The sequence below is a fragment of the Cyrtonyx montezumae genome, unplaced genomic scaffold (assembly GCF_038088225.1).
Source record: "Cyrtonyx montezumae isolate F1298 unplaced genomic scaffold, pur_monq_1.0 scaffold_13, whole genome shotgun sequence".
Lineage (NCBI taxonomy): Eukaryota > Metazoa > Chordata > Aves > Galliformes > Odontophoridae > Cyrtonyx > Cyrtonyx montezumae.
In genome coordinates, this window is record NW_027071859.1 from 8,398,984 (window position 1) to 8,411,704 (window position 12,721).

The window sequence follows — 12,721 nt, forward strand, 5'->3', positions numbered from 1 at the left end:
CATTGGAGAATATGTCACCTTAAAGACCAAAAATGTACATTACATTGTTATTTTTTGACTCTTTTTTTCCTATTTCAGGTTCTGGAGAAGCATCTCATAGTACAAATGGATTCACTTGTGCATATGAAAATCATCTGAAGCACAAACTCTTAACTTCAGATTTTAAAATGTCTAGGATGAAGAGTTATGAACCTACTTCAGTTTCAAACTGTACCTTATTTCTTATGGCATCCAGTGCTCTGGGTCCTCAGCTTTCATTTTCCAGTGATATTGTTTCTGAGAAGACAAATAACATGAACATCAATAATGTCAAGATAGAAGGGCAGCTGAACGTGGCATCTGTCTTTGCAAGAAGCATTTACACCATGTCAACCTCATACAATGAAAAGAGACGAGTTTTAGAAGGGAAGTCAAATCTGAAGTTGGATTCTTCTTACCTTCAGGCTACCAATCATCTATCTGGTAGATACACTGATGATGTATTTTCCATTACTTCAGCTTCTGATGTACAAAATGGACTAGTAAAGAACACAGCTTCACTGAAGTATGAAAATAGCCAGCTGAAAATAACATCTGAAACGAATGGAAGGTATCTACATCTTGCAGCTGTCAATAAACTCGAATTTCTTTTGTCAAAGAAGATGGCAGCACTTCGCTCTGAGTACCAAGCCACTTACAAGCAAACCCAATGCTATGCCTTGTTTGCGGGTTCTCTCAATTCCCAGGATCTTGTTTTCAACACTGATTTCTCTCTGACTGATCAAAGGAATCGGGCTGCACATAAGACATCATTCAACATTAATCAGTATGGTCTAGCCAGCAGTGCAACTACCAATGTGCAGTTTAGTCCACTGACAATGCAGAGTGAAATGAATGCCAAACTCGATACTTCTGGAGGCTCTATGTCACTGTCATCATCTGGGCGCTATGGAAAAAACAATGCAAAGTTCAATCTAGGTGGAAGAGTGAGCTTAACGGAAATAACACTGGGAAGTGAATATCAGAGTACAGTTCTGGGTATGGACAATAAAAATGTCTTAAACTTCAGAATTAATAAAGAAGGACTCAAGTTTTCAAATAATTTGCAAGGGTCATTCAAAGAAATTAAGCTGGAGTACACAAATGACTTGAATATTCCTGGCCTATCCCTAACATTTGTTTCAAAGTTGGACAACAGCTTCAGCTTTGACAAGTTCCACAAGCACGTTTTTGACCTACAGCTGCAGCCTAGATCACTTACAGCTAAGCTGAACAATAATATTAAATACACCAAAACTGAAGTTTCCAACAAAGCAGAACTGCTCCTTGAGCCCCTGAAACTGAACTTGGGTGGCAATGTGAGAGCAGCCTATGGAGCAGATGAAGTAAGACATACCTATACCATTACATATGCTGATCTAACTGCAAACTTTAAAACAGACACAGTTGCAAATGTCCAAGGTGCAGCAGTGAGTCACAGAGTTAATCTGAATGTGGCAGGACTGGCTTCCTCCATTACTATGAACACAAACTGTGATTCCAAATCTCTCCGTTTCAGCAATGCTCTGCGTTCTACTATGGCTCCATTTACCATCACTGCTGATGTCCACACCAACGGTAATGGAAGGCTGATTGTTCTGGGTGAACACACAGGAGACCTTTACAGCAAAATCCTGTTCAAAGCAGAGCCTCTTGCTTTCACTTTGTCCCATGATTACAGAGGATCTACCAGTCACAGTTTCAAGTCTACAAGAAGATACACTACACAGCTTGATAACAAATTTCATATGCTTTTTACTCCATCAGAGCAATCAAGCACTTGGAAATTGAAAAGTCAGCTAAACAATAACATATATTCACAAGATCTCAGTGCTTACAATGATGCAGAAAAGATTGGTGTGGAGCTTAGCGGAAGAGCTTTAGCAGATCTCTCTGTGATGGATACATTGATAGGACTACCATTCACATCTGAAGACGTTAATGTAATTGATGTATTAGGCCTCAGGGACAGTGTGTCAGAGCCTCAAGAATTCAGCATCTCTGGCTCTGTGAAGTATGACAAAAATAAAGATATGCATGTTATTAATCTACCATTCTTGGAACACTTGCCAGTCTACTTTGAACAAATCAGAGGTGCCATTCTATCCACGCTGCAGGCTGTGCAGAGTTACCTGAAAAACATTGACGTAGATCAATATATGAAAAAATACAAGGCAACTTTAGATGAATTCCCACAGCACCTTAATGATTACATGGACAAATTAGATCTGAAAGGCAGAGCAAGCACCATAAAAACTAACTTGATTGCTTTCACAAAGGACTACAGAGTAACATCTGATGATCTCCAAATTGTTCTGGAAAAAGCCCTGGATAATTTTCAAGAAATACTGCTCCAGCTCCAGGTCTATCTGGTACAAATAGAGCAGTACATTAAAGAGAATTATGATCGGTTTGATATTAATGCACTCATTGCACAGCTTCTTGACCAAATCGTTGAAAAAATGACAGCTCTAGATGACAAGTATAAGATAAGAATGACTGTAGTTGACACTATTCAGAAGCTACAATCTTTTTTTAATCAGTATTACCCCAGCAACATTGGAAGCAGCACTATGACTTGGATTAAAAATGTAGATGATGAGTACAGGATCACAGCTAGGATACAAGAGAACCTAGAACAGCTCAAGATTCAGATTCAGAACATTGATATCAGAAGCTTTGCAGAAGGTTTGAAACGGAAGATCAAAATGATTGATGTTAAACAAGTATTAGAAAAATTTAAGCGTTCATTACCAATTAAAAAAATGAAAGAAGTTCTTGAACAAATCAAAGATTTCATTCTGAATTGGATGGAAGAGTATGAAGTGTCTGAAAAGATCAGTGCTTTCCGAGGTCATATACATAAACTGATTGTAAAATATGAGATTGATAAGCAGGTGTATTTTTTATTGGACAGAATGATAGAACTGCTTAACCAGTACAGAATAAAAGAAACTGTCCGGAAACTGACAATCTACCTAAGGAAAATCGATGTAAAGACATGCTTGGATAAAATTGTTGCTTTTGTTGATGATGCTGTCAAGAAAGTGCAAACCTTTGATTATGAAATGATGATAAAGAAACTCAACAAATTCCTCGACATGATTATAAAAAAACTCAAGTCTTTTGACTATAACCAGTTTGTTGATGACACAAATAAAAAAATCCAAGAAATGACACAGAAAATAAATGAGGAACTCAGAAATATGGAACTTCCACAGAAAGCAGAAGCATTGAAACAGTATATACGAGATTTTAGTACAGTAATTTCAAAATACATAGAACAACTGAGGGATGCCAAGCTTGTTGCTGTGATGAACTGGATCAAGGAGCTTATCGACTCAACGACATTTACTAATCTGAAAGCCAAAGTAAATGAGCATCTGGAAGATCTGCGAGAGAGGATTTCTGACATGGATATTTCCAAGGAATTTGAATGGTATCTTCAGAAGATAAGTCAGCTCTACAATTCCATTGTCATATACATTTCTGAACAGTGGAACATAGCTTTTAAAAAAATTGTTACTTTGGCTGAAAAGTATGATCTAAAAAATTGGGCTGAAAATTTAAACCAGTTAATTGAAACAGGATTTGAAGTCCCTGAAATAAGAACAATTATAGTTACGATACCTGCCTTTGAATTCAGTCTTCGAAGTCTTCGGGAAGCAACTTTCCGAACACCAGACTTCATTGTTCCACTGACTGATCTGAAAATCCCCTCCTATGAGATAAATATTAAGAGACTAAAGGACATTAAAATCCCAGCAAAATTTACTACCCCAGAATTTACCATTCTGAATACCTTTAAAGTTCCTTCTTATACAATTGACCTAAATGAGATTAAATTTCAGATTGTGAGAATGATAGACCAACTCATGTCTGGTGAATTTCAGCTGCCAGCAATTGATTTATATTTTAAAGATCTGAAGATGAGAGATATGCCTTTTTCTGAAATATCTTTTCCAGAATTACAAATGCCTCAGTTTGAAATCCCAGAATTACTGATTCCAAAACTAAATCTAAATGAGTTCCAGATTCCTGACTTGACGATACCAGAGTTCCAGCTTCCAAGTATTCCGCATACAGTGACTGTTCCTACATTTGGCAAATTGTCTGGTGCTTTTAGAGTTGCCTCTCCATTCTTTACATTGTCCACTCAAGCTGAAGTTCATAATACTACAATATCTGCAAACAGTCCAGAATTTGTGGCCTCTCTTTCATCTCAAGCAACATCCAAATTAGATTTCTTAGTTTTCAGTGTTATTGCAGATTCCCATATCTTGGCTCCTGAGATGAAACAGCTGAAGCTTAGAAACTCCATGAAGGTCAGCCACAAGTTCCTTAAAGTTGATCATACCAATGAAGTGGTATTTTTAGGGACTTCTGTGTCAGGTGAAGCTGAAACCAGAGCAAAATTGTCTACAACAAAAAATTCAATAGAACTTCAGAATAATTTAATGGTCAACCTGCAAAGAAAAATTCAGATGCAGAGTGGAACGGCATATTCGCATAGACTGAATATTCCACAAGCTGACTTTTCCAGCCAGGCTGATCTGGTGAATAATATGACAACCGAAGTAGAGGCTGGACGCATATCATTTACCACCAATGGCAAAGGAAACTGGAAATTGACTTCTCCTAACTTCTCCGATGAAGGCACTCACAATTCACATGCCACCTTCAGAGTTGACGGCCCTATTCTTATATTTTTTGCTGATTACAGAATAAATGATAGGTACCTGAAAGTCAGCCAATCTTTGAGATACGAATGTGGTTTCCTAAGTTATGCAACACTTCAAGTTCAGTCTGAAATTGAGTCACAGCGTGTGGGACGCAGCATTCTTAATGTGAAAGGCACAGGACAGCTTGGTGGAATGAAAGTAGAATTAACAGGCTCTCACAATGCTCGTCTCAATGGACGGGTTACTGGAACTGTAAATAATGAGCTTTTCTTTTTGGCACAGCCTTTTGAAATTCGCCTGTTAACCAACAATGATGGAAATGTGAAAATCAGCTTCCCAATGAAACTGACTGGCAAGATTGACTTCCTGAATAATTATGGTCTTTCACTCAGTTCTTCCGTTCAGCAGGTCAGCTGGGAAGCTGCTGGAAGGTTCAATCAATACAGGTATTCCCATAACATGTCTGCTGGCAATAATGATGACAGAATTGAAGCTCACGTCGAAATGAGTGGAGATGCTAATTTAGATTTCTTAAATATTCCTCTAACAATTCCTCAGTTTCACATTCCCTATATTGGAATCCAGACACCTCAGCTAAAAGATTATTCACTGTGGGAACAGGCAGGCCTGAGGGATTTATTGAAGACTACAAGGCAATCTTTTGATTTAAATTTGAATGCTCAGTATGAGAAAAACAAAGATATGCATGCAATCCCTCTTCCTTTAGCCATGGTCCATGAAGCTCTTAATAAATACATAATTTTCTTCAACAAATATTTTGAGAGAGGAAGAAACACGGCTCTAGATTTTCTCACAAAGTCATATAATGAAGCCAAAACGAAATTCGACAAATACAAAATACAGACATCACTGAACAAACTGCCACGGACCTTCAGGATTCCAGGATACACTATTCCAATTGTGAATATTGAAGTTTCTCCTTTTACTGCTGAGATGCCAGCCTTTGGATACATGCTTCCAAAAGAAATAAGTACAACAGGATTCACAGTTCCATTTATTGGCTTTTCAGTACCATCTTACACGCTAGTATTACCTTCTCTGGAACTTCCAGTCCTTCATGTTCCACAGGACCTACGCACTCTAAAGCTTCCTAGATTTAGAATCAACAGCCCATCAAACCAGATCTTAATTCCTGCCATGGGAAACATTACTTATGACTTCTCATTTAAATCCAGTGTGATCACTTTGACTGCAAATGCAGGGCTGTTTAATCAGTCAGATATTGCTGGGCACCTTAGTGTCTCGTCTTCATCTGTCATTGATGCACTACAGTTTAAGCTGGATGGCTCAACCAGTTTGACAAGAAAAAGAGGACTGAAGCTGGCCACAGCACTGTCCCTGAATAATAACAAATTTCTAGGAGGAAGTCATGACAACACCATTAGTCTAACAAAGAGGAACCTGGAAGCTTCACTGATGACAAATGCAAAAATCAACACACCAGTTTTTAAAATGAATTTCAGCCAAGAGCTTTCAGGAAATACTAGATCTAAACCCACTGTTTCCTCAGAGATAAAAGTAACATATGACTTCAATACTCCTAAGCATGGCGTCAGTGCCAAGGGAGGAGTTGCTCACAAACTTGCTTTAGAGACCCTTACATCTTACCTATCAGTAGAAGCATCAACAAAGGGGAATATTGATGGAGCAATTTACACTGGAAATTCATTTTCTGGAGCTCTAGACCATGAAGCAAACACCTATCTGCATGCTAATGGAGTTCGGTCATCTCTCAAGTTTGTGGCCAACTCCAAAGTAGATGGACTCTGGAATAGTGAAATGAAAGAAATACTTGCAGTCGAAGCATCTCCAAGTCGTGTTTATGCAGTCTGGGAGCACAATGGGAAAAACTATGCACGGTACACACCTCTCTTCACTACGACAGGATCTCAAAAATGCAAAGCCACCTTTGAGCTGGCTTCTTGGACTATGTCAGCAGATCTTCAGATTCAAGCCACTCAGCCCAATTCCTTCCTGGACACAGCCACAGTTAATGAAGTTGTCTTAATGAAAATCAGTCCTATAGACCAGAAAGTTGGCTGGAAGGGTGAAGGCCAAATTCAGTCAATATCTCTGAGACACGATATGCAATTATCAAATGAAAAATCAAATGCAAAGTTCGATATTTCTGGATCTTTGGAAGGACAACTGGACTTCCTGAAAAGAATTAAGTGTCCTATTTCTAAGAGGAGCTTCTGGGATATCTTAAAGTTGGATGTCACTACCGTTGCTGACAGAAAGCACTACTTAAATGCTTCAGCATCCTTCATATACACAAAGAGTGCTGATGGCTACTTTTTCCCTATGCCTGTGATTAAGCTGAGTGATGGCTTCACATTCAGTATTCCAGAGTTACACCTAAAGGCTCCAAGTCCTGTTCTCAGCACTCCAGAGTTCAGAGTTCCATTCTCTACTCTTCAAGTCCCAGCATACACCATTGACTTGCGCAACATAAAAATCCCACAGACACTAAACATAATGCCATTTGATGTGAATTTACCCACACTGCCAAAACTAAGGTTCCCCAGACTGGATGTAGGAGCCAATTATATTACATTAGAAGAATACAAAATACCATATTTTGAGGTAACAGTACCCGAATACCAAATAACTGTGTCTCAATTCACTCTTCCAAAGAGTATTTCTCTTGGCAGCTTCCATGTAGATCTGGATGAAGTAGCTAATAAGATTGCAGATTTTGATCTGCCTACTGTTACAATTCCTGAACAGAAAATTGAGATCCCCCCTCTCAAAATATCTTTGCCTGCTGGAATTTACATTCCATCATTTGGTGCACTGACTGGATCTGTGAAAGTTGCCTCCCCTCTGTATAATGTTACCTGGAGAACAGATTTAACAAATAAAAAGGACTCCTTTGAAGTGTCCATTGACTCTACCTGCAGCTCAACGTTACAATTCCTGGAATATGATTTGAATGGTAAGACACTAAAATAATTCAGTATGTCACAATTCTGGGGGAAATGAAGTATACTGTTTTTCACATATATTTTCTGGAACTTTGCTTATGAATGGGTTGCTATCTGTTTAACAGTTATGTTAGGTTGTACTTCTCTTTCATCATCAGCAGCATATTTCCTTAAATTATTATCAGAGTCTTAGTCAGACACTCTGAAGGCTAATGACAAAACAAATAGTATACTCTGGAAAAAAAAATTGCAGTCATCATGACATTCCTCATTTACTTATAATAATACATGTAAAGGAGACAAAACAGGCTGACTTTTTATATGATTCAGTTCTAGTAATTGTGTATTTACTCTTTTCCTTATGAACTAACCAGAATTATTTTTGCAAATTACTCCAACTCAGAAAGCTCAGATGTCCATACTGCTTTTAGTTCTAGATTTTAGAATAATAATAATAAATACATCAGAAAAAAACTATAAACTCTCAAGTAATTAGAATTCCTATTTATCGCCTGCAGGAATGCAAAATGTTATACCCTTGTTATTATAAACATAGGGGAAAGTTTAATTTTTAAGTACTCTGATTGAACAAGCATTTTTATGTCTTATATCTGGGGCATTATCAATGTTCAGGTTTTTTTATTCATAATTTTATGTACTATAAAAACTCCACAACTGGCCTTCTAGGGGACAGCTTGACATATATTTTGTGTTGTTCATTGGTCAATTCTGGTAATGCTGACATTTGAAATCTGTTTCACAGCTGTTTCAAACTACAAATATGAAGAAGACAAGTTTGTAATGAAGACCACAGGCAGCTTTGCTCATCGTGACTTGAGTGCAAACTTCAAGGAAGATCTCACTGTTCAGGGATTTGGGTAAAGATTTATTCTGATAATATAATTTGTAATAAGAAAAGTGCCAATTATGTACAAGTTGCTTTGAATATCAATGCCTCAGAGTGTTTTGATACAATTAGTTAAAATCTGTGTAACTATTCTGTCATTACTGGTGGTATTATTTTCAATCTTGAGATAGCTGGAATGCCATTCCTCCTCCTCATGTCCATTATAGTTTTTCCGAGCAGACCTATTTCATAACACTGCTAAACTAATAAAACAGCATTTTATACTCAGAGCAGTTCTAGGTCTGCCATCAGCACAGGCCTCTGTAAATACAAACCATTAAAGAGTAATTTCTATTCACAAGTACCAGCACTGCAGATTATAGAGTTGACCTCTTAACTGCCTCTTTTTCTCTGCAAGTGTTGTGTTTATATATCCAAGGGACTGAAGTCTGTGAAGGCAAGTAGAAGAGCGAATACAAAATACTTCCTATACTTTGAGTTAGTAGAAAAATTGAAATCAGCTTGTAGAGGCCTAGAAAGCTGACAATGGTGTAGCAACACATTTTGATTTGCTCTCATGATTTAATGAAAATTCTCAATAGAGCTCAATATATTATCTAAAAAAAGGAAAAAATTTAATAACATGAATTTTTGAATGTGCTAGGCTATATCCTAGGAAATGTGGATAATAAAGCTCTCCTTTAGTTTCAAATGTATTATTTATGTAAATATATATAATACAATACATGTTATTATATATAGACATATTGCATTGTGTACTTCTCCAAGGCCTGTGCTATCTTAGTGTATTCCTTCATACCTATGTATTCATTGTTGTTACAGTGCTATGGAGAACACTGCATCACTGGACATCATCAGCCCAACATTTGCTGATGTTCACGTGCGTTATCAAATGACTGACAAGATGGTTTCCTCCTCAGTATCCTCACCTTCTGCTGGGATCATGGGCTTTCTTGTTGAAATAGAAACTGACACCCTCAAGGAGAAGTTTTACTACAGAACTCTGGTAAGCTTGATATGACCAATAAAAAGAAAAAAAGTTGAGCGTGGTCAGATAAAAAATTCCTTTTTAAATTTGTGTCTGTTGATGTTAAGATACAAATTAACCATCCTTAGTCAAAACAAGAAGGGTATTATCAGTAATTACAATTTTTGTTGCGTATACCAGCCTTGCTGGTATAAAAGTAGCATCTATGTGAAGAGACTGACTTAGCGTCACACAGTTAATTTTGCCCTCTCCTATGATCAAGAAAGCATACCTGCTGAAATTATACCATCGTGTACCTGTACAAAGAAGCACAGAGTAGCTTGATACAATATTTTGTACTTTTTGTTCCAAAATAACCTCTCAAGATGTCAGCAAGCATGCAGTAGACAAAAATGTGTAGTGTTTCTGTCCTAATACATAATTGTATTGAAATTATGCATTAATTCATAATAAATAAATATTATAATAAATAAATCATAATAAATAAGAATGAGAAAATTGAAATACATCCATTATAAACAGTTCTGAATTTATTTTGTTTACAACATCCTTTACACTTATTTTGTTTTATGTTTTCAGTCTGCTCCTCAGAAGGACATTGACATATTAAAAAGTGAGATATCCTTCAGGAATTCTGACATGATTCAAATAAGATTCAACTGGAAAGAGGATGCTGCCAAAGACTTGCTGCTGGGTTTGAAAGGAAAAGTACCTAAAATGACAACTGCAATCTATAAGTGTGTTAATCGGTACTATAAGGAGCATATGGGACTGGATATAAGTGATGCCACTGTCATAATGAAGAATATAATGCAGAATAATGCTGACAAAGCTTACATGTTTGCTGTAAGACAAATAGATCAAATGGATGTTCAGCTTCGCACAGCTGTCAGTGAGGCCTCTGACAAATATCAGGAGTTGAAGGTGAAAGCTAGACAGTTATATAAAAGAGCAGCAGATCAAGCTGAACAGATTGACTATCAAAGAATAAAAGCAAGGCTTTTGGATGCTACAGTTGACCTAATAGAAGAATATCACAAGAAAATAAAACACCTAATTGATTCAGTCATTGAATTCCTGAAGACCACAAAATTCCAGGTTCCTGGACTGTCCGAAAAGTATACTGGAGAAGAATTATACCTTATGACTACAGAGAAGGCTGCAAAAACTGCAGATATATGCCTTTCAAAACTTCAGGAGTACTTTGATGCCTTGATTGCAGCTATAAATGAGCTGGAAGTCAGAGTTCCTGCTTCTGAAACCATCCTCAGAGGTCGTAATGTACTTGATCAAATTAAAGAAATGCTGAAACATTTGCAGGAGAAAATCAGGCAGACCTTTGTTACTCTCCAAGAAGCTGACTTCACAGGAAAGCTTAACCTGCTGAAGCAAATGGTGCAAAAAACTTTTCAGAAGGCAGGAAATATGGTTAGAAGCTTGCAGTCTAAAAATTTTGAGGACATCAAAGTCCAAATACAACAGCTATACAAAGATGCAATGGCTTCAGACTACACACAGAAACTTAGATCCTTGGCAGAAAATGTTAAAAAGTACATTTCTCAGGTGAAAATTTTTAGCCAGAAGACATTACAGAAGCTTTCAGAAAATCTGCACCGGCTGCTCCTCTACATAAAGGCATTGCGGGAGGAGCACTTTGATCCAACCACACTTGGACAGTCAGTGAAATACTATGAAGTAGAAGACAAGGTACTGGGATTGCTGAAGAATCTAATGGACACGGTGGTTGTTTGGTATAACGAATACGTTGGAGATCTTTCTGACTTGGTTACACGCCTCACAGACCAAGTAAGAGAACTGGTGGAAAACTACAGCCAGGAATATTATGACCTTCTAACTGACGTTGAAGGAAAAGGAAGACAGAAGGTTATGGAGCTCTCATCTGCTGCTCAGGAAAAAATCCGATATTGGTCTGCAGTCGCTAAAAGGAAAATCAATGAACTAAACAGGCAAGTTAAAGCAAAACTCCAGGAGATCTATGAGCAGCTCAGTGAATCTCAAGAAAAGCTGATCAATATGTCCAAAATGCTAATTGATCTAACTCTAGAGAAGTACTCTGCATTCATGAAGTACATCTTTGAGCTTCTTCGTTGGTTTGAGCAAACAGCAGCTGACAGCATAAAAACATATGTAGCTGTTCGTGAAGGAGAGCTTAGAATAGATGTGCCATTTAATTGGGAGTACATCAACCAATTACCCCAGAAAAGCAGAGAGGCACTGAGAAATAAAGTAGAACTAACACGAGCACTAGTACAGCAAGGTGTGGAACAAGGCACCAGGAAATGGGAAGAAATGCAAACATTCATTGATGAACAACTTGCCTCTGAGCAGCTGAGTCTTCAACAGATTGTGGAAAATATACAGAAGCGCATGAAGACCTGAATGAATAAGCAGAAGAGGAGGAATAATAAGTTTGTACCACAATGTATTTAAAAGTAACAGCAATCAACATACTGGAACTTCACGTAGATACTGTTTGAATCAGAATTTATAACTGAAAACTAAATAATCTACAATAGGTTATTTTAATAAGCTTAATAACCTAATAAATAAGTTCTTTATTACATTTGTGTGTCATTCATTGAAGCTAGTTTTACTAGGACAATAGGGCTTTATCCAACAATTGTCAAGGTCAGTGGCATTCTTTGCATTGTTTTCTGTGTATGTTGGATCAAGCAAGTAATGTGCAATACATTTTGTAAATATTCACAAAAACTATGAAATATATAGAATAAGTGGATTTAAAATAAAGGTCACATTTATAAGCCAGATGAAGAATAACTTGAAAGCACATCTATTTTCCATCACAGAAACGTCTTCATAGATAAGTCTGGGAGAAGAAGAAAAGAAGAGCACATACAAAAAAAAAAAAATTCTGGAAAAAATATCAAAAGGTAAATAAGATTATCACTGACTAGAAAAATAGAGTCCTGGAAAATTTCAGGTAACAGCAATATTCTATTAAGAAAAAATAAATCTATGCATGTATGAGTCTTCAAGAAGATAGTCCAAGAATTTTTTCTCAGAGGCTAATTTATGATTCAGAAATATATGTTTTTTCCTTACATGTTTCCCCATGCTCTTTCTTGCTTGACATCAAATTGTCTACTTTTTGTGAGTTTATTTGACTGTCAATGTTTCACTGACATCACTGAGTTGAATGGGAGTCAAAATGTTTTTCCCTCCGTCCTCTAGGCTG

The 12,721-nt window shown here is 37.1% G+C and overlaps 1 protein-coding gene across 1 annotated transcript in view; it reads left to right on the forward strand.

The window, feature by feature from the left end:
- Positions 1-12,088, forward strand: part of APOB (apolipoprotein B) — a 34,259-nt gene extending 22,171 nt beyond the window's left edge. Inside the window, exons 26-29 of the mRNA XM_065730657.1 lie at positions 79-7,659; positions 8,412-8,526; positions 9,339-9,522; positions 10,084-12,088. Coding sequence (XP_065586729.1) covers positions 79-7,659; positions 8,412-8,526; positions 9,339-9,522; positions 10,084-11,904 — 9,701 coding nt within the window. The 3' untranslated portion in view covers positions 11,905-12,088. The remainder of the gene's footprint in view (positions 1-78; positions 7,660-8,411; positions 8,527-9,338; positions 9,523-10,083) is intronic.
- Positions 12,089-12,721: the final 633 nt, after the last annotated feature.